The sequence below is a fragment of the Hemicordylus capensis genome, chromosome 1, assembly GCF_027244095.1.
Source record: "Hemicordylus capensis ecotype Gifberg chromosome 1, rHemCap1.1.pri, whole genome shotgun sequence".
NCBI lineage: Eukaryota > Metazoa > Chordata > Lepidosauria > Squamata > Cordylidae > Hemicordylus > Hemicordylus capensis.
In genome coordinates this window covers 2,299,346-2,323,209 of record NC_069657.1, presented here as the reverse complement: position 1 = coordinate 2,323,209, position 23,864 = coordinate 2,299,346, and the positions used below count along the sequence as shown (strand labels likewise).

Sequence of the window (23,864 nt, the reverse complement as noted above, 5' to 3'; positions counted from 1 at the left end):
TTCACTTGGACCACTGAAGTGGCAAACACGGCTCCCATTGGGGTGTGCAGGCGGCCGTGCTGGTAAAAGGTGGCCAGTAACCGTTGTGGACTTATTGGTAAGGCTGCTTCGCTTAATGATTACTAGGACTTGGAAATTGCCCAACTAGGTTTTCCAACATGAGACTCTCTGTGGACCTCCAGATTTTCAGAGTGGATTGACAGGTGAGAGAACAGTAGGCGCCCACTTCTGTGTCTCTCTGGGAAGCTTAGCGGCTATTTCCCATAGGAGTGGAGACCTGGAGGTGAACCTCCGAAGCATCCTCCCGCCATCTAGCCAAGCCTTCTCAGTGGCGGCGGCGGCAGCAGCACTCCACGATCTCGGGCAGTTTTTTTCCTAATCTTACCAGTGACTTGACCCTTTTAGGTGGCCATGCCCGGGTTGAACCTGGCATCTGAGTTTTTAATCTTAATTTTCTAAAAAAATTGACAATTGATATCCGGCTCTTCCTCCAAGGAGCCCAGAGCGGTGGACCAGACACTTGAGTTTCTCCCCACAACAACCTTGTGAGGTAGGTGATGCTGAGAGAGAAGCGCCTGGCCCCGAGCCACCCGGCTAGTCTCCTGGCTGAATGTGACACCCCCCCACCCACACACCGTGGCGGGAGCTTTCTGGGCGGCGGCCCCGGCCCCGGCCCCCTTCCCGGCAGCAGCAACTGCCCCAGCCGCAGAGCTCGGAGGACCGGCGCCGGGCGAGGCGGGCTGCGGTGCGGAGCGGCTCCTCGGCTGCTTGGGGGGCCCGCCGGGCGGCCGCAGCCACCTGCCTGCCGGGAGCCGGACAGAGGCAGCCCGGCGCTGCACAGGGAGGAGGGGGAGGAGGGAGGGGCCTCGCGGCGGCTCTGCCTGCCTGCAGACGGCGATGCCTCGCCCGCCCGGCCACGCGCGGCACGACGGGGCGCCCCTGACTTGGCGGCGGGATGCCTGGGCCCGGGAGGAGGAAGCGGGCCGGGGGGGCTGCAGGGAGCCAGCTGCCGCCGCCGCCCCCCTGCGAGGTAGGCCAGCCTGCTCGACGATCCTCGGGTGGGGGTGGGGGTGACCCTTCCTTCCTTCCCACCAGCCGCTGCCGCAGGCCAGCAGGTCCCGCCTGCGTGCGGGGGACGCGCCTTCCCGCTTGAGGGGCGGGACTTCCGCCCCGCAGGGGCAGGCGGGCCGGATATCCGGCCGACGTCGCCGGATGTTGACGGTCCGAGAGGCCCGGCTTAGGTAAGTGGGGTGGGTGGGGGGCGTCCCCTTGGTCGGGGTGTGTGTGTGTGTGCGCGCTCCTCCCCCCCCCGCCCCTGCAGTGGGTGGCTCCCCCCTCTCCCGAGAGCCGCTCGGCCTGCAGGCTGAGCCTTCGTCAGGTAGAGCTGCGCGGTTCCCTGACCAAGGGCCAGCCTGCAGGCAGGCAGGCAGGCCGGCTCCCGGGCACGCGGGGGCGAGGAAGAGAGTCCCCCTCGCTCCCTGCACATCCGCATGTGGGGGGGGGGGCGCTCCTCTCCGGGATGCGCCCCCAGGGAGAGGCACCCGCCACGCCTGGCCCTGCAGGTAGCCCGGTCGGTGGGGGTGGAGGGAGCCCCTCGCGCGGGTGGCCGTAGCCCGGCAGCATCATCTGGGGCCCCAGCCTGCCATCATCATCAGCAGCAGCATGTTGTTGTTGTTGTTGTTGTTGTTGTTATAGTAACAAATGTCATCACGAGTTCGAGACCCCCCTGCAGTAATGAAGACGGTGCAGCCTCCCCGCCCCACTCGCTTGGTCTTTTCTGTTGGTGGCTGCTTTGCTTTCTGAGGCCTTGGAAGCGGTTTTCCTTGATTGAGGCTTTTGGCCTTCGCTTTGCTTCTGTAGGGTTTTTTCTTGGCTCCCCCAGAAGTTGCCTTGTAACCTTTTGCACCTGTTTTTCTTAACAACAAACCAAAAACCCAAGCAGTTCAGCCAGCGGCTAATCTGCCCGGTTTCCAGGTGGCTGCTATTTTGGAATGAGGTGAAGGCATCGCAAAACACGCCGTTGAGATGTCCCTATGTGGCAGGACAACTGAACCAAATTTGGTGCAAATCGGTGCAGGCATTGCAAGGAGCACAAGAACAGGCGTCTGGACACACCTAATGTCAGCTGAAGACAGGCAGTGCTCTCCTCCCCGCCCCCACAAATGTCTCCCAGCCTGGCAGGGTGAGGCAGGCAAGTGGCTTGCTGCCACACACATACAAACGTGGGCCTACATTCATATTTCCTTGGGGGTTCTCTGTGGCACTCCATGACTGGGGAATCTCCTCCCCAGGGAAAAGAACTTTTTATCAATTCAGTTAGATTAGTTCAAAAGATGGGGATAAGGAGAAGAACATCCCTGGCAGGGAATGTGCAGCAGGATGGATGCAAAGAGGGGAGGGGAGGGGTTGTGCTTTCTGTGTTCCAGGGCCTTTTAGTGTCACCTTTTCCAGCTAACAGGACATGATAATAAATACAGATAATAACTCCAGTAAATGGTTGTTGCCCCCAGGCTCTGGAGTGTTCTCCCCGCAAAGGTCTGCTCTTTGACTTCTGTGGCTGCTTTTAAAAAACAACGAAAGACTTTTTTATTTGTTCTGGCTTCTACCCCTTAGGGGCAGCTGGGTCCTTGAGCTTTCCCGCTTCTGCTTGTATTTTTTATGGGGTGTGTGTGTGTGTGTGTGTGTGTGTGTATGTTTTGTGGCTTTTATTGCTTAAATGATTGTAAGGTTTTAAATGTGATCTTTATGGAGTTTTACTGAGATGCCTTATGAAAGGCAGTATACAAATTGAACAATAAATAAATAAAAATAAATACGTTGTTCACTTTTGAAGCAACCTTCAAGACCAAAAGCTAATGATGTGGAATCAGGCAGTTTGTTCTAGCTCTGTTTAAGAGGCCTTGGAGGCTGGAAGCTTCCCTCTGGCAAAGGAGTCCTGGGCTGTTTGTTTGGCAACCTAGAATGAGAGTTTGAAAACCCAAACAAGCACTTAAGACTTGCACAACAACTTTATAATGATGAATGAGGAGGAGGAGGAGCCTTGTTCTCAGTTGCTCCTGAGGGCAGCACTAGAACCAGTGAGTGGAAATCGCAAGGGAACAGACTTTGGCTGGGGCATTGGGAGCTCTGGGAGCTGGTCAGCCCTGGAAGAGTCTGCCTCGCTGGAGGTCTCCAAACAGAGGCTGGCCAGCCTCCTCTCAGGGCTGCTGTAACAGTTTCCTGCACTGAGCAGCGGGTTGGACTAGGAAGACCTTCGGGGTTCCTTCCAACCCTGAAATTTTATGAACTATTCGTTGAGAAATGCTGTCCCAACATCTTCCCTGCATCTCTTTCAATGCAATATGCTGGCAGTTTAGTCTAGTTATATATTTTGAGTTATTGTTTTTTGTGCAAAATAGTCATGCTTCCCAAGGACCTAAAGTCAAGTGTGCCTTTGAGTCAGTGTCTACTCCTGGTGCCCACAGAGTCCTGTGGTTGTCTTTAGTAGAACACAGGAGGGGTTTACCATTGCCTTCTCCTGCACAGTATGAGATGATGCCTTTCAGCATCTGCCTATATCGCTGCTGCCCAGTATTGGTGTTTCCCATAGTCTGGGGAAACACACCAGCGGGAAGTCGAACCGGCAACCTCTGGCTTGCTAGTCAAGTCATGCTTCTCAAGGACCTACATATACCAATTTTTGGATGATCAATCCTGCTACTGAAACTAGCTGAATGCACTATTTCTTACACAAGAATGTACTTGAGGGAAGAAATTCTGGATATCATATTTAGCTATAGATAACAAATTTTGGATTAACACTCCTGCAGGGGCGGAGCCACTACTGGGCGAACAGGTTCAAAGAACTCAGGCCACACCCAATCAGGGGCAGCGCCTCATGCTCCCGACATGCCCCCCACGTCTGACGTCAGACGGGGTGCTGGTTTAGCTCCCGAGCGGGGGCTGTGTGGCCCCCGTTCAGGAGTTAAATGGTCACTGCGTTCACAGCACAACCAGGAGCGGCTCTTCCCTGCCTTTAAGGCAGAACGCAGTGCCAGTCCAAACGTAACTCCTGAAGGGGCCGCGCAGCCCCTTCGAGAGTTAAATGCCCGGCGCTGCGAATCCGCCCCCCGCGTCTGATGTCAGGCTCCGCGCCTGCACTCCTGCCACTTATATTAGCTGGATGCACTACTTTTTACACCAGAATATGCTTGGGGAACATGTTTAGATAATTTTGGCATATTGGAACTGTTTTTGTTCTCAGCAGATTTTTAACACTCAGTAATCAGATCAATGCCGCCTAATGGCACAGCAGGAAATTATTTGCTTAGCAAGCATGAGGCTGCCGGTTCTATTCCCCGTGGTGTGTTTCCCAGGCTATGGGAAACACCTCTATCGGGCAGCAGCGATATAGGCAGATGCTGAAAGGCATCATCTCATACTGTGTGGGAGGAGGCAATGGTCAACCCCTCCTGTATTCTACCAAAGACAACCACAGGGCTTTTCTGTGGTCGCCAGGAGTCGACACCGACTCAACAGCGCACTTTACTTTAATCAGATCAATAATTCCAAAACATCAACATGCCCAAGAAAAGCAGATGATCTTTCTCAGATTCATATTTACTATGATTCAAATTTACCATATATGGCCATGATACAATATGTTTGAAGTTGAAATCCTACAAATTTCAAACTTTTCTTTTACTTCCCTTTTACAAGCACATTAATTAAAAAAAAATTATGACGTATCAAATAAGTCGATATGTCAGTGATGCAATGCGCATATTAACTCCAACTCTCAACCAAAAGACCTTTTTATTGTGCACACAAAAGAAAAATTAAAAGTTGGTAAACATAAAAAACACAAGACGTTTGGGCGTGACATATCTTTAATTTCATGAACTTTCCTAGAAGTGTAATCCACGCCAAAAGTAGGTGAGGCCAACGACATGCCCCCCCTACTCGTTTTCTGCGGGGGCCGAGTCCTGTGCAGTGTCCGAGGCTGTGATGGGCCCGTGGCGACCCTGGGCCCAAGTGGGGGGTGTCCAGCCCTCCTGCTGCTCCCTACCCTTCCCTCGTCTTGCCTTGCGGCTCCAGTGTCCAGAGGGGCCCCTGGCCTTGTGGCCTGCTCACCGAGCCATCAGGCCAGCGTCTGCTGAGCGGCTGCCTTCGTGCCTGGCTCCCCACTGCCTCTCCGGGACGGAGGCGGACTCCCTGTGATGGCCCCCCTGACTGAGTGGCAGGCAGCCCTTCTGCACGCACAGGCCCTCCTCAGCTGAACCACTTTGTCTGTTGATATAACTTGGTAAACCGCTTTGGGGGACTTTTGTTGGAAAGCAGCTTGTAAAGATTCTCTGTCCCGCGAAGGGCTGCTGAGGGCAATTCTTGGCCCAGAGTCGGTCTCAATCTGCATTTCCCTCCCAGACCTTCTCTCGCCACCAGGCGACACGTGGCCGGCCCAGTGCAGCCCTGAGTCCCTAACCGCTCCTCCTTCCCGCACTCGCTCCTTTGGTCACCTCTTCGCCCTCAGCCGAGAGAAATCCCTGAGGCCTTTCTGGGCCAAAATCACCTTTTCAGCCGGGTGCTCTGTTGCAGGAGTTCCCAGCCGTGGGTTCCCCCAATGTTGTTGGACTACAAGTCCCATCATCCCCAGCCATAATGGTTCCCAACCCTTGCTAAGAAGGGGTGCCAGAAACACTCTTGTTTAGCACCCCCTCCCCCAGTTGGACCCCCTGCAGCTTTAACTGCCTCCCTCCCAGGATTCCAGCCCCCTGGCAACCGTTGCTTGGAGCTGGGCTTGCATTCCTGGCCCCTCCTTAGATACCCCCCCTGCACAATCGCATCACAACGCCTCCTTTCCTTCACCCCAGCCTGGTGAGCCCTCCTGCATCTGCCGCAGCCCTGTGACTGAAATAGGGAGCCCAGGGCCAGATTTCCCTTCCCTGCTGCCGCCACAGCCGCCTCCTTCCTGAGCCCAGACTGGAGAGCTTGCTTTTTTATTGTCTCTCTGCGAAACAGTGGAAGAGTTCACGAGATGCTGAACTTAGAAGTGGCGGCAGAGACACTTCGGAATGAACCTTGTTTTGCCTGCTGTGGCTCTTAGGGTTCATTGCTTCGCTTCCTTGTGGTCCTTCTAATTTTTTTCATCTGTGGGTGGAATGGATTTTGTTCTGGGTGGCAGTATCAAGGCAGTGTGTGCGCACATGCATTCAGAATGGGGCCTTCCTGATTCAACCCCAGGGGGATCTAAAATTAACTGAGTGGACATCAAAAAATGTGTGAGTGCGTGCACATGCGCATGCCTTAGAGCTTGACCCCTCACCATTCACACTTGCTTCCTTTTGTGAGGTTGCGCCCAGTTCCTCTTCTGGGAAAAGATGTGGGGAAGAACACCCCCAAGTATGGTGAGCCCACCTGTTCCCCTTCACAAGACTGGGCCTTCTCTGTGGCTGCCTCCGGGCTTTGGAATGTGCTCCCTGTCAAAACAAGAGGTTCTCCAGCTCTGGCTGCCTTTTAAAAGACCCTTCAGATGCACCTGTTTTCTCAGGCTTTTAGTTAAAAATATTTCAAAACTGTTTTAATGGTCATTTTCCCAAGGTATGTGGAGGGCATCTGAACTCCTTCCCAGAATACATGAATACAAGTCTTACATATGGGCAGGGGGGTAACTATAATAGGACAAGAGGAGACAGTTGTCTGGGGGCTCACTGCCTTGGGGGGGCCCCCAGAGGCAAGTCACATGACTGACTCCCCCAGCCATGCTCTGCAAAACTGTTTTGTTTTTATTCTGTTCTGATGGCGGTTGTATTTTTAAGACTTAAATGCCACCTCGGGATACATATATCAGGTAGTCTATAAGTATGATTAAAAATACAAATAATGGGTTCCATTGCGGTACTTTCCAGTGAGAAGATGATCTTAATGTCCATCTAAAACTTCCCTCCTGTCGCTTATGGCCATTAGCTCTAGAGCTGATCTCTTCAGACAAGCAGACTTTTGCCAACTCTCCATGTTGGCAAACACAAAGAGACAGAGAGGGAGAGGTGCTGGTGTTCCTCTGTCTCATTTTGTCCCCATGGAAGGAACACGCTTGGAGGGGCTTCTTGGTTGGTAAAATCTCCCCCACCTCCTTCTTTGTTCTTTTGAAGGATTCTCTCCCACTCTCGGCATGGCAGATGACCATGAAGAGTTGCTAGCGGATGAAGAGCTCCCGGCTCCAGCTGAGGAGAAGTTTGAACAGCTGGAGAATGGCAGCCCTGCTGAACGGAGCGGACACGTTGCTGTCACGGATGGGCACTGCATGTTCGTTTGGGGGGGATATAAGGTGAGCAGCAGTGTTTGCAGATTCGTATCCTGTTGAAACATGAAATGGGTCAAAAGTGGACCCCACGGAGAGGAGGTGGAACCATGTCCCCCTGCAGCAACTGGGTTTGGACCAGCAGCTTGAGGGACGTCTTTGTAGCCGTCTTAGGGCAACCGCATTTTCCCCACCCTGAAGAGCCCCTTGCAGAATGCAGGTCCTGGTGGTCCTGGCCTTGGCTAGCAGGATCCATGCAGGCGGAAGCAGCCTGTGAGTCTGGGCTTGTTGTTTGTGTTGGAATTGCTGGGGAGAGCACTGGACCGGTGGGTGGTGAGGTCCATCGTTGGCCAGGCAAAATCATTTTGCATGGATCACACTAGAAAAGTTTTAAGAAATTAAAGGCATGTCACATAATTTTTTTATTAACATGTTTGCAAAAGGGAAGTAAAAGAAAAGTTTGAAATTCGTAGGATTTCAGTTTCAAACATTATTCATTTTATTGTATCATGACCATATATGGTAAATTTGAATCATAGTAAATTTGAATCTGAGAAAGATCTGCTTTTCTTGGGCATGATCTTGTTTTGGAATTATTTATCTGATTACTGAGTGTTAAAAATCTGCTGCGAACAATAGCAGTTCAAATATGATTATGCCATATTTTCAAATGTGATTATATCCTTTTCTCTTCCTCCTGCTGCAGAATGCTCAAGTGAGGGGCTTTTATGACTTCTACCTGCCCAGAGATGAAATCTGGATCTACAACATGGAAACTGGACGATGGTATGATACTTGAGTGACCACCAAAAATCCAGAGGCCCTCCAAGCACTTGCCCAGTTGTAGGACTGTGGAACAAGCGGTAGATAGTTTTGAAGGCTGCCGCTGGAGGGGCTGCGTTGGGGGTCCTTCCTTCACCCCTTCCAAGTTGCACCTTGAAAGGCCCAAGTTCAGATCAGCTGGAGGGTCTCTGCAGTGTGTCGTGAACATGTAATATATATAAAGATGACTACTATTACAAATATTTATATATCGCTTTTCAGCAGTTTACATAGAAAAATAATATAAGATGGTTTCTTGTCCCAAAAGGGTTCACAGTCTAAAAGGAAATTTAAAAAAAAATAGACACCAGCAACAGCATTGCTGTTCTGGGGAGGGAGAGGGCCAGTTCCTCCCCCCCCACCGCCCCCCCACCGCCAAAATAAGAGAATCGCCAGTTTCTAACATGCCTCTTTGCTCAGTTAGCAGAGACATAGTGGTGCCAATAGATTGTGAGCCATTTGGGGACAGGGAGCCATTTTATTTGTTTGTTTGTTTATTTCTGGATGTGACTTTGGTTGAAAACTGGTATATTAATATCCGTTGTCATTGTCGGCATAACTAATAGTCACCTTGTTTTCAGGCAGTACTTTGTACGGAGTGGGTGGTGGGGATGAACCTCCCTCTCTTGGCTAGGGGAGCTTCCGATCCCCACAAAAAGGCCCCATGGAGGACTTGCTTCCAGGGACTACAGGGTGGCAGCGGAGCAAAGGTCATGCTGTGGGGCAGGAGGAAGAGGAGGAGGTGCTGGAGGGTGAGGGTGCCTGAGCGATTTGCAGGAGTCTGGGAATGGCTCTGATGCTGAAGTCGTATATAGAGGCCGGCACGGAAGAGGCTTTCCCTGCTTTCAGTCGGGGTGAAGCAAGGAAAGCTGGGAGGGAAACCAAGTTTGTATTGTTGTGTGAAAGGATAGCAGTTGTTTGTTGTTGTTCAGTCCAGTCCTGCTCCTAAACACCAATGTCAGGGCTGAGTGTGTGGTCAGAGGCAGCCCTGCCCCTTGATTCAAAGCACACTCCGCCTGCCCCTCCAGGCGACGGTTTTGCACCTGGCTGTGGCTAATAGACTTCGGAGTCCTTGTAAGCAACGGACCCTGCAAGCCTGACGCCTGCCCAGCCCTGCTGGAGGGTGTGCAGTTCATTTGGAAGCACCAGGTGATGAGATCAATGGCAGACGAACCACGCAGAGCAAAGTGTGGCCGTCTAATTGTTCTGCCCCTGCCTTGCCAGGACGAAACACAAGACGACGGGAGACGTCCCCCCTTCCATGTCGGGAAGCTGTGCCGTCTGTGTTGACAGAGTGCTCTACCTGTTTGGAGGGCATCATGCGCGTGGCAATACAAATAAGGTCAGTCCCTCCAGGAGGGGTATCCGGATGGGGTCTCCAGGCTTATGGGTGTCGGGAAAGATGGTGTCTGGCAGGTCCGTCTTTCCATCTGCGGCCAAGCAGCTTCTCTGACTGGGAGAGAGGTCTGGTGGGATAGACTGGGGCACCCCAAGGATCGCGTGTGAAACTGCCAGTCGGGCCACTGGTCCCGCTGGCCCAGTATGGTCTTTGACCGGCAGAGGTGCTCAGGCAAAGAAGGGGGGCCTTTCCCAGCCATATACCTTCATTTCCCACATGCTGAGACGTTCTGAACTTCTTCCCAGAATACATGAATACAAGTCTTGCATATGGGTATCGTAATAAGTTCTAAAGAAAGCTTTTCGGCCTCTGCTCCTTGTCTTGACAATCCAGGAATGTTTGGGTAGCTTTTGGAAGGGGACTCTTGGGCCGAGTCCAGCAACCAACGTTAATTAAGCTGCATATTCTCACTTGCAGAGAGGGGGAGGGGGAGAGAGACCAGCACAGATAGGAAGAAGGACTGTCTCCATCAGTGGAAGAGGATATCCTGGCAAGAGGTTTCTCCCCCCACTCTCCACAGACCAGTAGGGCTGTGCGCGGAGCTGTGGTCCGGCACTGGGGTGGGGGGTTACATTTTGTGTCTGCCTTAGTCGCACGCCTTTGGAGTCCTAGGACTGCTCATCCCCTTTTTGGGAGGGTTTTGCCACTTTACACGCCCGCCCCCTCCAAACCTTATATGGAGAGTGGGTTCTCCCGCATCCAAATACAGTGACTGGTGGCAGCCTGCTGTGAATCCCTTACAGACACGGATTCACCCCTGTGAACTCTCCCTCCGGCTCTGGTAGGAGTCATGACACCATAGAATTGGCACCACCCACAAAAACCAACACCCCTTTAAACTTCAAAGACCTTTACCTGTCCCTTAAGTGGAGTGAGGGAAGGCAAGGAACAGCTGTCCGTTGGGAGAATGCTCCAAAGCCTGGGGGCTGTAACTGAGAAGGCCCTGTTGTGCATGCACAACCGCTGAGCCCTTCGTAATGCTGCCACATGGAGCACCAGCTGCCGGGTGCCTGCGGGCTCAGCATGGGTGTTGAGGCGTTGCCTGGCTCATGAAATAAAGGGACTCAGATTGACGTAGGGTAACTGTAGGGATAGGAGTGGACTCTGCCTTTCCATTCCTGTGTTCAGACTCTGTCTTTCTGTTTCCTTTCAGTTCTATATGCTAAATTCCAGATCGAACGACAAAGTGTTGCAGTGGGTCAGAGTGGGTTGCCAGGGCATTCCTCCGTCATCCAAAGACAAACTGGGAGTTTGGGTTTATAAAAACAAGTAAGTCTGTGTGAACCAGAGCCTGGCTCTTCCGGTGCCTCTTGCCATTCTGTGAAGTGATTGTGGGTTACCCGGTTCCTTTTGACTTAAAAGGCTAGCCCGTTCCCTGCAGTGTCTCCGTTATGCCTTCTGCCCAGTCCCTCAGTTCCTGGTTCGTTGTTGCCATTCTTTAATCTGCAACCGCTGACATTCCCCGCAGTGTCTCAGCAACGGGGAAAGCCCTGCATTGGACATACACAGGTGGGCCACTAGTAGAGGGCCTGCCTTCCTTCTGCAGGAGGGTGTGGGTGGAGGGGCGACCCTCAGGGACTCATTCCTGCAAGCAGATAGCCCTTGATGAGGCCGGAGAAGGCAGTTAAAAAAATGGGCTCCCCTTCCGCATGCTCTGGGCTGGGGGGGAAAGGCACGCTGCTACTTACCAGCCTCTTTGCGTCCTCGCAGGGCTTCTCCCATGGTTGAAGCATTGTGGAGAATGTTGGCTGTTGCACATCAGTGCCTAAGGGCGTGCCTTTATTAAAAGATTGTTCACTCTCCAGGAGCAGCTCGCTCCAACAAGTCCGGGGCGGGGGGAGGACGCCAGAGGAGGACAGCTGCCTCTCCTTCCCGGAGCTGCATTTGCTCTTCTCTCTCCTGCTCCACGCTGCCTGCAGGCTGGCCATTTGTCAGTTAAAGCTGTATGGCTAACTGTGCAGCTCTACTGGATGTATGGCCTGCAGGCAGCAAACAGGGAGGGAGAGAGAGGAGCCAATGGAGCTCCAGGAAGGAGGGGCAGCTGTGTCTCCTTTCAGCCCCCCCACCACCACACCGTAGCTTCTCTCTCTGTCCCTCCCCTCCTCCCAATTCAAAACAGGTCAGGTGCAAATGCCCGAAGTGTTTTGGCTAGGTGGGCCTAAGTGAGGGCCGTATGCACAGAGTGCAAAGCAACGAGGGCTACAGTCATCCGATTCCATATGCTTGATGTACTGGGACATAAAATGGCTTCCATTAAGCTCAGTTTTTACATCTTCGGGCTTTATAAAGCAAACACAAGGCAAATATACTGAAAAACAACACCCGTCTGTAACTCAGTGTTTGAGTTAATTGGATTATTTTAATTTATTGTAAGCTGACTTGAATTCTTATATAAAAATAGGAAATGACAGGGTGTGTGTGACTCTGCTGATCCTTTTGGATCTCTCAGTGGCTTTCGATACCATCAATCATGGTATCCTTCTGGGGCACTTGAAGGAGTTGAGAGTGGAAGGCACAGCTTTGCAGTGGTTCCTCTCCTACGACTCGGGTAGGTTCCAGATGGTGTCACTTGGAGACTGTTGCTATTCAAAACAAGAACTCCTGTATGGAGTCTAAAAAGGCTCCATACTATCTCCAACGCTTTTTAACATTCACATGAAACCACTGGGAGACATCATCAGGAGACTTAGTGCAGGGTGGTATCAGTATGCTGATGACACCCAAATCTATTTCTCCATATCAGCTTCATCAGGAAATGGCCTTTTCCCTAAATGCCTGCCTGGAGGCAGTAATGGGTTGGATGAGGGAGAACAAACTGAGGCTGAATCCAAGCAAGACGGAGGTACTCATTGTGGGAGGTCAAGACTTAGGAAGTGGTTTAGATCTGTTCTGGATGGGGTTGCACTCCCCCGGAAAGAGCAGGTACATAGTCTGGGAGTACTTCTGGACACAAACCTCTCCATGATTTCTCAGGTTGAGGTAGTGGCCAGGGGTGCTTTTTATCAGCTTCGGCTGATTCGCCTGCTACGTCCATTTCTGGAGATAAACAACCTTAAAACAGTGGTGCATATGCTGTCTAGACTTGACTACTGTAATGCGCTCTACGTAGGGCTGCCTTTGTATGTAGTTAGGAAACAACAGTTAGTGCAGAATGCAGCAGCCTGGTTGGTCTCTGGGGTTGCCCAAATATGGTCGCTAAGCGTCGACACCGGCTTGACAGCACTTATTTATTATTTATTTATTTATTTATTTTATTAGATTTATATACCACCCTTCCAAAATGGCTCAGGGCAGCTCACAGCATGATAAAAACAATTAAAACAAATTAACAATTAAAATCAAACTATTAAGACGCAATAAAACCAATAAAACAGCTAAAAGCCCTGAAAATCAGGGCATCAATTTAAAACAGTTTAAAACAGTTAATCATTTAAAACTCTGGAAGGCCAGGCCAAATAGGTAGGTTTTAAGGGCTCTCCTGAAGGACAGTAGTGATCTCAAATTACGAATTTCTGTTGGGAGTGCATTCCATAGCCCAGGAACAGCTACAGAGAAGGCCCGCCTCTGCGTCGCCACCAGACGAACTGGTGGCAACTGGAGATGGACCTCCTCAGATGACCTTAATGTGCAGTGGGGATCATGTAGAAGAAGGTGTACTCTTAGATAACTCGGACCTAAGCCGTTCAGGGCTTTAAAGGTAATAACCAGCACTTTGTATTTTGCCCGGAAACGTATTGGCAACCAGTGTAGCTGTTTCAAAACAGGCATAATATGGTCTCTCCAGGTTGCCCCGGAGACCAGCCTGGCTGCCACATTTTGAATTAACTGAAGTTTCCGAACTGTGTACAAAGGCAGCCCCACATAGAGTGCATTACAGTAGTCAAGCCTGGAGTTTACCAGCTGGTGCACCGCTGTTTTGAGGTCATCCTCTCCAAGGAATGGGTGCAGCTGTCGAATCAGCCGAAGCTGATAGAAAGCACTCCTGGCCATGGCCTCCACCTGAGATACCAGGGTGAGGCCTGGGTCCAGGAATACTCCCAAGCTGTGCACCTGCTCCTTTTGGGGGAGTGTAACCCCATCCAGCACAGGGAGATCTAACTCACCCCTCAGATTCTGAGCCCCCACAATGAGCACCTCTGTCTTGCTTGGATTGAGCTTCAATTTGTTATCCCTCATCCAGCCCATTACTGCCTGTAGGCAGGCATTTAGAGAATGAGTGCCATTTCCTGAAGCTGAAAAGGAGAAGTAGATTTGGGTGTCATCAGCATACTGATAACACCCAGCACCAAATCTCCTGATGACCTCACCCAGCGGTTTCATGTAGATATTAAAAAGCACTGGTGACAGAATGGAGCCCTGGGGGACTCCATATAGCAGCTCCCATTTTGAGGAGCAACTGTCCACCATCTCCACCATCTGGAATCTACCCGAGAGATAGGAGCTGAACCACTGCAAAGCAGTGCCCCCTATCCCCAACTCCCCCAGGCAATCCAGAAGGATACCATGGTCAATGGTATCGAACGCCGCCGAGAGATCCAGAAGAACCAGCAGAGTCACACTCCCTCTGTCAATTCCCTGGTAAAGGTCATCCATCAGGCCGACCAAGGCTGTCTCAACCCCATAACCAGCCCTACAGCCAGTTTGAAATGGATCTAGATAATCAGTTTCCTCCAAGACTGCCTGGAGTTGGTTGGCCACCACCCTCTCAGTCGCCTTGCCCAACCAAGGGAGATTGGAGATTGGCCTGTAACTGTCCATCACTAAGGGATCCAGAGAAGGCTTCTTTAGGAGTGGTCTAATCAATGCCTCCTTCAAACAAGGAGACATCCTACCCTCCCTCAGCGGGGAGTTAATGATATTAACTAGGCCATCTCCAACAATCTCCCTGCTAGATAGAAGCAGCCAAGTCAGGCAAGGATCCAGAGAACAGGTGGTAATCAATCAGTCACTTAATCAATCAATCAGATTGTGTCAGTGTTTTAATCATTTTTGGATTGCGAACTGCCTGGGAACTTTTTTGTATGGGGCAGTATAGAAATGTAGGAAATACATAAATGAAATGAAACTGCCGTTATTGATGGCCTTTCCAGCACGTCCTTTCCACGAGATCTTAGTAGCAAGGCATGGGAAGGGCGAAGGTTGTGCGTGTTCCTTGCTCTCAGAGAAGTAATGGAAGCTTCCCCCAAAGACACCAGCTGACCCTCCTCACATGATGGTCAGCACCCTAACTTCTCTGCTGTTAGTGGGAAAGTTTTACTTTGTGTTACTAGGAGGATTGGTTGCTCTTGTTTTCAACCTTGCCAAATCTTCTGTTGAACAGGCTTATATTTTTTGGTGGCTATGGGTATTACCCCGAAGGGGAACAAATTGGAACGTTTGAGTTTGATGAAACTTCTTTTTGGGTAAGTCCTTTGCTTTTTCTATCCCGGGATCTCTGCCAGGTCAGAGACTGTCTGCTTAAGGAAGGCTGCAGATCTCCCTTGGTCTGTATGCCCATGTTCATTTATTTGCTTTTGTTTATCACTGCGACTTCCAGTAAGGTGTTTTGCAAAAGATAAAAATAGTTGCACTAAATGCATGTCCATATATTTTAAAAGTGGTATGTTGCCTCTGCTCTGGCAAAAGCTTTGGGCAAGGGGGGTTCCCTTCTTGAGGTCCACGAGCTTCCTGTCAGAAGCTCAATAGTGGTGGCCCCCCAGCAGTCGAATAGGCAGGCCGCCATCTGCACGGAGACAGTGACGGAGTACCTGCTTTACATGGTGGCGGCCCCAGGTCCCGCCTGGCTTTAAAAAATCTCGGCTAGAAAAGGTCCCGGAGAGTTGTTGGCAAAGTAGAGACTAACAGGCTGGTGGGAGGAGGACCCAGGCTCCGTCTTGGCTGGAGGCCGTTTCAAAGCTCCTCCTTGTATGCACCGGGCCCTGCCCTTGGCTCTGTTGCTCTCCCTCTGAGCCCTCTAGGCAGCTCACATTTTGGAAGACCAGAACAAGGCTGACGATACGAGCTCTACAAAAAGGCAGCCTTCCATCAGTGCTGCTCCTTCGAGTTAAAAACCCCAGGAGGGGCAGTGGTGGCGCCTTCTTTCTCAGGCCTCTTCTTGGTTCTTGCCTTAAGAATTCCGGTCTTCCTCGAGGATGGAATGATCACGTGCACGTCCTGGACACGGAGACGTTTACCTGGAGCCAGCCCGTCACTACGGTAACTCAGGAGCGCAGTTCTCTTTGCAGCAGCCCTCGCAGCCCCTTCTGGGGTCAGGGTTCTCCTCCCATCCCTGCCCTGCCTCCCTTCTCCCTTTGCCTGCGGTTTTGGCTGGAAGCCTTTCTGTCGATGTATCTTTTAAATATCCAGCACGGTGGGGTGATTAATGAGGAGGCGCTGGAAGCTGGGAAGGACCCGGTGGAATCTCACCTCTGCCTTGAACTCACCGGGTGACCTTGGGCAGACTGCGCAGCCCTCTCTCCGTACGGCACCTCCACCCCCCACCCCAAGTCTGCCGTTGGGGCCAGTCATGACTTCTTGTATTGAACTGTGTGTGACTTTGCCTCCCGGCCTGCTTGGCCTTTTCTGTTGGCAGATCTAGCTGGTTCTCTCTTTGCTTTGCGTTCTGATGCCTTGGAATAGTTTTTGCCTGGTTGAAGCAGGCTTTGGGTCTGCTGCTTTTTATGGGTTTTTGCTTTGCTCACCCAGGAACTGACATGTAACCTTTTGCTGCTGTTTTTCTTTGTTTAAAAAAACACACATTGTGGTTGGTTGGTTGGTTGGTCACTGAATAGGTTAGCTGCCTTGAACACTTCATAATGAAATGGAAAGGCAGGATATAAATTTTGCAATTATATTTCCTCCCTCCCTCCCTCCAGTGTTTTCTCTAAGAGGGATTCCCAGATGTTGTTGACTACAACTCCCATAATCCCCAAGCAAAGGTTATTGCAGCTGGGAAAGCTGGGAGTTGTAGTCAAGAGCATCTGAGAATCCTTGTTAGAGGGAACACACACACCCCCACCCCATTAAAAATAGTTCTCAAAGCAGGTTACATAGCAAAAGGGACTGAGATGGTTCCCTCTCCCATCACAGTCTCTTAAAAGGAAGCACCAGCCCCTGAGAGAGGTGCTGTGCTGGCCTCCTGGACTGGGCCCGTTGTTCTCCCCCTGCTCAACAGAAGGGAGCCACCCCTTCCAAGGTGCCTCTTGGCCCAGCAGTGAGCCACGATGAAGGGTGGGCCACCTCACAGGGCTGCTGGGAAGGTGATTGTGGCAATGTCGGTGAAGTGCTTTGAACCCCTAGGAGAAGCTCAGACTGAGCTACTCAGGCATGGGTGAAGGGTAGGATCTGCCTCTCGGCCCCGTGTTTGTTTCTTGCCCAGAAGACACCAGCAGGAAGCTGGGCGGGCACCCACTTGTCCTTGGGAGCCTTTGGCTGAACCTCACAGCCACCCTCCTGTAACGAAGCCCAAGTATCTGTCCCTGAAATACTGGTCATGTTTTCACCCTGCTTCTTCTCAGGGCAGGACCTCTCCCTCCCTCTCTCTTTCTTTTGTAAAGCATCTCGCACGCTGGTGGTGCTAGATCAATAAATAATTGTGAGATAATCGGGATTTTATGCCAGGGGACCCTGAAGATCTGTGAAACAGCTGTGGGGGGGGAGGGGAGGGTTTCTGTGCCGAGTTCTTGGTGGTGTTGATGACGACAATGCCTAGCGTGCCTCTGGTGACTGGTTCTGACCTCGTCCTCCTCTTCTGCTTTCTGGGATTCTTCCCTCAGGGTAAATCGCCATCCCCCCGAGCAGCCCATGCCTGTGCCACGGTTGGGAACAGAGGCTACGTCTTTGGAGGCCGATACCGAGTGAGCAAGCAAGTGGCGGCGAGGAGCGGGAAGACGTCTGGTGGCCTCTGGAAGCAGCCAAGGAGCCTAACTTGCCTTTCTCTTTCTCTCTCGGTCCTCAGGAGTCTAGAATGAATGATCTGTATTCTCTCAACCTGGACAGATGGGAATGGCATGAAATGTACGTCGGTAGTCTTGCCTTGCCTTGCCTTGCGGCAGGTTTCGGGTGCAGCTAGTGCCTGCTCTCTTCAGGTATTTGCCTGCCTGGCACTAGGCCTGGGAGAGGCAAGGAGCCATCCTCCCGGCCCGGACTCCCTCACAGGAACAAGGGTCCTGCGATTCTTCATCCAGCATTAGTCAAGCAAATGCTGTTGACCGCTTCGGTTTCTCAGTGGCTTGCCAGGAAAAGACATGAATTTCAACAGACCATCCCATATGGAGGGACTATAGAAATTGATATCCTCTTCCAAAGCCAGGCTTGTGGGAGTTGGGAGGGGAGAGATTTCCCTCTGGCTGAAAGTGACTGCCCCGATTTCCCCAGTGATCGTGCATCCCACCATGTTCATGAACACAAGCTCTTGCTTAGTGGTCAGATGTTTAAAGACTCGCGATGATTTTGAGCCATGTTGAGTTTGGGTTTTGCCTGTGTTTTTCCTCACGTAGACTCACACAAGGGGTTTGCCCCGTTGGCCGATCTTGGCATTCTCTAACCCCCGTTTCCTCTGATCACCTCTTCCTCTTTGGTGGGTTCACCACTGAGAAGCAGCCGCTCAGTAAGTACAGCCAATACGGGTCGTCTTCTCCTGTCCAGGGGCCCCTCTGCAGAATTGGGGGTGGGGTTGCAATGGCTGTGTTCAACACACACACACACACACACACACACACACACACACACACACACACACACACCCCTTTCAAAAAGGGGTGGCTGGGTTTGTTTTCTGAGGTGGTTCCAGAGGGCCCCAAGATGGCCCAGGCATGGCGGGGGGGGGGGGGGGAGTTCCGTTTCTAACCAGTAGTCATAGTACACCCGGCATGGAATTTGGCATCCTGACAATCTCTGCTGCTGTTTCACATTTTAGAAACTGTCTAAAGAGAACTGGGAAACCTTTCCATATTTCCCCCCTCTCTTCTTCCACTGCGCCACCCTGTTCTTTTCACGTGCACAAAAAGATTCCAAGTTATTTAAGATGGAGATTACCGTAATGAAAACTAAGCAAATGTATGGGAAAAGTAATGAATTTGAACACACACTTGTTGCTTGAGTGGCCATATGATTGGGCATTGGGGTATCCGGAGCCTTGGCTTCACCTCTCGAGCTCCCCTCCTGAACAGCTGCTGGCAGCGATCAGCCCTCCTGGTGGAAGGCAAGCAGCTCCCAGCGGGGTCTGGATGACATTGCCACTGAAGACAGCCCTGTTCTGGCAACATGGACCAAGAACACGGCACAAAACTCTGCTCTGTGTTTTGCAGGTGATGCCTGGATTTATTGCATCAGCAAAAATGAATGGATCCAGTTTGAGCACAACTATTCAGAAAAACCCCGGTAAGGAATGCAGCACCCAGTAATGATGCCACATCAGAGCTTCCGCTGTACCAACGTCCCTCACTTGTTGATCATTGCTTTGCTTTTATTGGCCAAAAATACATTGATCACAACCAAAGTCCGTTTCAAGACTAAGAGCAGGCAACATTCAGCGAAAAGCAATAGCCAAGACACAAGACAGATTCTTTCCCAGAAGTGTTCCAAAGTTTTGAGTTTGTTGGAAAGCAGAATAGCAGCTATCCTAAAAGATGGGGAAGCGCTCTAAGAGGCCCAGATCAGTTGGCCTTTTAGACTGTAAGTGCTTTAGAGCAGGGAGCTCTGTAATTGCCACACAGCTGGATCGCCCTGTTGCAAGAGTGTTGATGATGATCGTAATTGGCGAGAACCTAAAGAGCTGTTGTGGGTCTGCCCTGGAGGCAGGGACGTGGCAAGGTGGGAGTGGGACCCTCCCTGCCTCCCTGGGGCCCTCACCACCTTTCTTCCTCCCTGCTCTCCTGTCTTTGCTGCAGAAGAACTGTAAGGCCACAGTGAAAAAGAGAACATTTTCTGCATGCCCTTTTTTTCGCGCTCTCGTTTATTTTAGCATTTCTATCCCGCTCTTCCTCCAAGGAGCCCAAAGCAGTGTACATGGTTATGTTTCTCCTCACAACAACCCTGTGAGGCAGGTTAGGCTGAGAGAAGTGACTGGCCCAGAGTCCCCAGCGAGTTTCATGGCTAAATGGGGATTTGAACTCGGGCCTTCCTGGTCCTAGTTCAACACTCTAACCACTACACCACACTTCCCATGCACGAGAGCAAAGAGTGAACTGTCACCCAGCCAGTGCCCACTCCCCCCACCCCCCGGGCTGAGGGACACTTGGTCCACCTTCTGTTACAGCTGTGCCCCGGGTTTGTGGGGGTTTTTGAATTGTAATCTTTGCCCTCTCCTTCCCCCAATACAGTCTTGCAACCATGTTCAAAATTCTCCTCAATTTTGAAAGTGATTTGCTATTCAGCAGTGGGGAGAGGTCTTTCAGGGAAACATGTATGTATGTGTATATATATATGTATATATATATATAGAGAGAGAGAGAGAGAGAGAAACATAAACATTTCTGAGTGAGAATAATGTTTGTGAAAACATCCAGTCATGCAGTGTGTATATCTTACGGGGGGGTATTGGGTATATCTTGGTTGTAAATAGGAATATGTGATCTACTATATGGCAAGATGGTAAATAAGCAGAATCTGTGCAATGAATGTATGCAGATGGCTTGCCAGGTTCCCACCCTTGGCAGGTTTTCTGTGGTGGCGTGTCCAGCCTTGCGAGATTTGGCCTAGATGTGACTTCTTGTGGTCTGTCTAGGAGTGTAGAAAGGTGGGAGTGGGACAAAAAGTGAGGATGGGCCCCCCTGCTCCCCCCCCGGCCTTCTTCTTCAGAGTGGTGGGAGGGAGACAGAGCAGTTGCTCAGCTGGTGGGGGGCCCCTTCTCCCTCCGGGGCCCAGGGACATTCCCTCCCGCAGCTCCCTTCCACACGGGGGGGGGTCCCCTGTGACTCCCAGCCCAGCATTTCTCTGTGTCTTGGCCCGGTCCCTGGCTGGGTCGTCTTAATCCTTCCTCTGTGGCCGCTCTGTTGTAGGCTCTGGCACACGGCCTGCGCCAGTGACGAGGGCGAGGTGATCGTCTTTGGCGGCTGTGCCAACAACTTACTTGCCCATCACAAAGCCGTAAGTGTGTTGGGGACATGCCTGTTCCAAGTCCGTGGATGCTCACTTGGTGTGTCTCGGGGTGGTGGGGGTGGGGTGGGGGGCAGGGCGGTGTCGGGGGGGCACGGGAGGCGGGGACAGCATCATCTCAGCCCCGCCCACCCCATACGTATGTTTGTATGTGTTTTAGTGGCTCTGGATCCTGCTTGTTGACCAGAGTTTCCAAGGTCAGTCGCAGCAGACATGACATGTAGTAGAACCGTGAATCATCTTGGCACATCCAGCCGAGGCAGGAGCCCGGGCCTCAGGGTCTCTTGGCCGGCTCTTACCTGGGTGCAGCCTGGCAGGGTCTCCGTTAGTCTCTTCCCAACACAGTGGCCTGTGGTCACATCCTGCAACCATTTTGGTGCCGAAACTTCTGGCTTTGCATAGGCTGCTCTCCGAGAGGGGCCATTTCTCCCTGTGCTGAGATACATTCCCGTAGCATTCTCTGTCTTCTGATGTACGGGGCTAGGGAGGGGAAGTTGCTGCTGTGCTCAGACCAGACAGGAAGGAGCAACACCTTCCTAAGCCCAGGATGGTCTCCTTGTTTTTAGCCAAGGTAGATGATGATGATGATGATGATGATGATGATGTCCTTGACCTGTCAATGATGGAAAATGTGACTGAAATGTGGCAATTTCTGGAGGGTTTTCAGTTGGCCTTCGGACTGACCAGCAAGACTTGCTTGAAGTGGATCATGTTTGTCCTGGTGGGGCTCCTGCTTCCTTTGGTTTCTCTGAGCCCACTCTGAGACTGTTCAAAGATTTCTGCTTGTGCAGATCTTCCTGTGTGCTTGCATCGTGTGCGCACACCCCCCACAGCCCCCAAGGGTCCAGATGTTGCTTGGGTGTTATGTGAACACACTGTTGGAAGGGACTACTAGGGCAGATTTGAATTGGCAGGGGGAGAACCAGAAGTGAGCCAGTGGTGTGGGTGTGCGCCCCAAAGGAGGCTTAGCTGCCTCTCCTTCTTGGGGCTCAGTTTGTTCCTCTCTCCCACCCTGCTCAGTCTGAAGGCTGGCTGTTCATCAGGTAGAGCTGCACGGCTCTGCCTGGTGAACGGCTAGCCTGCAGGCACCACAGTTCTGATTAATGCTGGGGTGGGAGAGAAAGGAGCCAACCAAGCTCGGGGAAGGAGAGGCAGCTGTGCCTCCTTGGTCCCCCACTCCGACTTGTTAGGACGCACCACTCTTGGGAAGGACCTCAATGGCAGGAAGTGTGCTTATGCTGGGATGTTTCGAAGTGGCTGAGTGGTAAAGAGTTTTTGGAGATTCTTGAAATTTTAAATTACTGGAGACTGTGTTTCTGGTACTTACTGTGACATAAGAACAGACCTAGTGGACCAGCCCAAGGCCTATCTAGTCCAGCATCCTGTTTTGCACAGTGGCCCACCAGATGCCGCTGGGGAGCCCACAGGCAGGAGTTGAAAGGGGCAGGCCCTCTCTCCTGCTGTTACTCCCCTCCAGCTGGTACTTGGAGGCATCCTGCCTTTGAGGCTGGAGGTGGCCTATAGCCCTCCGACTAGTAGCCATTGAGAGACCTCAGAAAACAGCAGGAGAGAGGGCAGACCCCCACCTCTTTGCCTGTGGGCTTCTCAGAGGCATCGGGCAGGCCACTCTGTGGAACAGGATGCTGGACTGGATGGGCCCAAGATCCAGCAGGGCTGTTCTTACGTGAAGCGCCCCCCCCCCCCCGGAGATGCTGCCAGGGCTTGGACCTGGGACCTTCTGCAGGCAAAGCAGGGCCTCTGGCACTGAGCTCCTGCAGCCCCATCCCCCAGTGCAGGGGTATCAAAAGTGTGGCCCGCCAACAGTTGTTCGACTACAATTCCCGTAAGCCCTAGTCACAGTGGCCAGGAGCCAGGGATGATGGGAGTTGTGGGCCCAGAGCTGCAGGAGGGCTCCAGTTGGACCCCCCTGCCCTCGAGGGAATAGGTTGCAGCAGAGAGAATCGCCCCTCCAAACGCAAAGAGGACAGTTGCTGGCTCTCCTGTCCAGGTGGCACCATCACTTTGCCAAGGGGCTGGAGTTTCAGCCAGCTGACCTGTGGGCCACGTCCCACACACTGGCTGGCTGGGCTGACAATCCAAGGGGGGTGTCTAGTCGCGCAGCCTCTGTGCTAACGGCAGCCTCTTTCTTTTTCTTTCAGGCTCACAGTAACGAAATCCTGGTCTTTTCTCTCCAGCCCAAGTCTCTCGTGAGGTATAAGTACCCCTGCACTTGGCATGTTGCAGAGACAAAGCTGGGAATCGGGGCCATGAGGTGGCAGGCGAAGCAAAAGGGGAGGGGAGCTCCGTGCTGGGCTTCATCTGAGGGGAGCCAGGCAGGCCCTGGGGCTTCTCTTGACTGGGAGTGGGGGCCCCTGGTGAGAGGAAGCCCACCCCTGGCTCCCAAGGGCTTGCCCCTTGACAAGCTCAGGCAGCCCTCCCGTCATGGCCGTCACCAGGAGGAAAGCTGTGCCTGTTGAACTTCATGGCCATGACTGGTTCTGCTCACACACAATGCAGCAGGACAAGGAAGGATATGGATACTGGGGGTGGGAGGGCAGGGCCCTTGGCAGAGAATCCCCCCCCCCCGGACAAGGCTCCCATTTGGGCAGGTGAGGCTCAGCACCAGGAAGCGGCTCTTGGCTTGTTTGGTTGAAGCATCTCCAGCGGGGGGGTGGGTGTGGGTGGTGGCAAGTTGGACAAAAAGGGTTAACAGGCAAAGCGGTGGGGAGGGGGGGTTGCTTTTGCATGGCGGGGGGGGCAGAGCGACTCCTGCCAGGGAGGGGGGGTTGCTTTTGCATGGCGGGGGGGGTCAGAGCGACTCCTGCCAGTCCACAGCGCCCTAAGAGATCTTGATCTCGAAGTCCCCTGGGGAGTCCTGGGGCCCCTCCTCGTAGCCCTGGGGCTGGCGGGCGGGCGGTGGCCCCAGCTGACTCTGCTCTCCTCTCCCGCCAGACTGTGCCTGGAGGCCGCCCTCTGCTTCAAGGAGCTCCTGGCCAGCTCCTGGCACTGCCTGCCCCCCCACCTGCTCCACAGCCTCCACCAGCGCTTTGGCAGCAACAACACGTCTGGCTCGTAGGGGCCGAGGAATAAAGCCCTCCTATAAAGAGATGTAATATTTGACCATCCCTGCTGTGTGGCAAGCGTGATGTCTGTAGAGGTGACTTATTTTTGCCTTCTTGTAGCTAGCTGCTTCTGGACTCTGACCTCCTTTGTTGCATGTGAATGGCCTAGAGAGAGAACCTATTTTTGTGTCAAAAGTTGTTTGCAATAAATGTATTTAATGCAAGTGCA

At 52.3% G+C, this 23,864-nt stretch overlaps 1 protein-coding gene across 4 annotated transcripts; it reads left to right on the top strand.

Annotated features, from left to right (window-relative positions):
• Positions 1-900: 900 nt before the first annotated feature.
• On the top strand, positions 901-23,864 carry KLHDC2 (kelch domain containing 2). 4 transcript variants are annotated; one of them, XM_053285315.1, is made up of 14 exons: positions 901-1,030; positions 7,128-7,303; positions 7,983-8,062; positions 9,323-9,440; positions 10,651-10,766; positions 14,818-14,899; positions 15,609-15,692; positions 17,252-17,332; positions 17,434-17,492; positions 17,975-18,084; positions 18,785-18,857; positions 20,477-20,564; positions 22,733-22,785; positions 23,526-23,864. In XM_053285315.1, exons 2-14 carry the CDS (start codon positions 7,148-7,150, stop codon positions 23,647-23,649), a joined length of 1,224 nt encoding a protein of 407 aa, XP_053141290.1. In that variant the 5' UTR covers positions 901-1,030; positions 7,128-7,147; the 3' UTR covers positions 23,650-23,864. The 4 variants fall into 4 exon arrangements, with proteins under 4 accessions (XP_053141290.1, XP_053141292.1, XP_053141293.1 ...); XM_053285317.1 differs by lacking the exon at positions 901-1,030 and adding an exon at positions 1,099-1,241; XM_053285318.1 differs by lacking the exon at positions 901-1,030 and adding an exon at positions 5,748-5,853.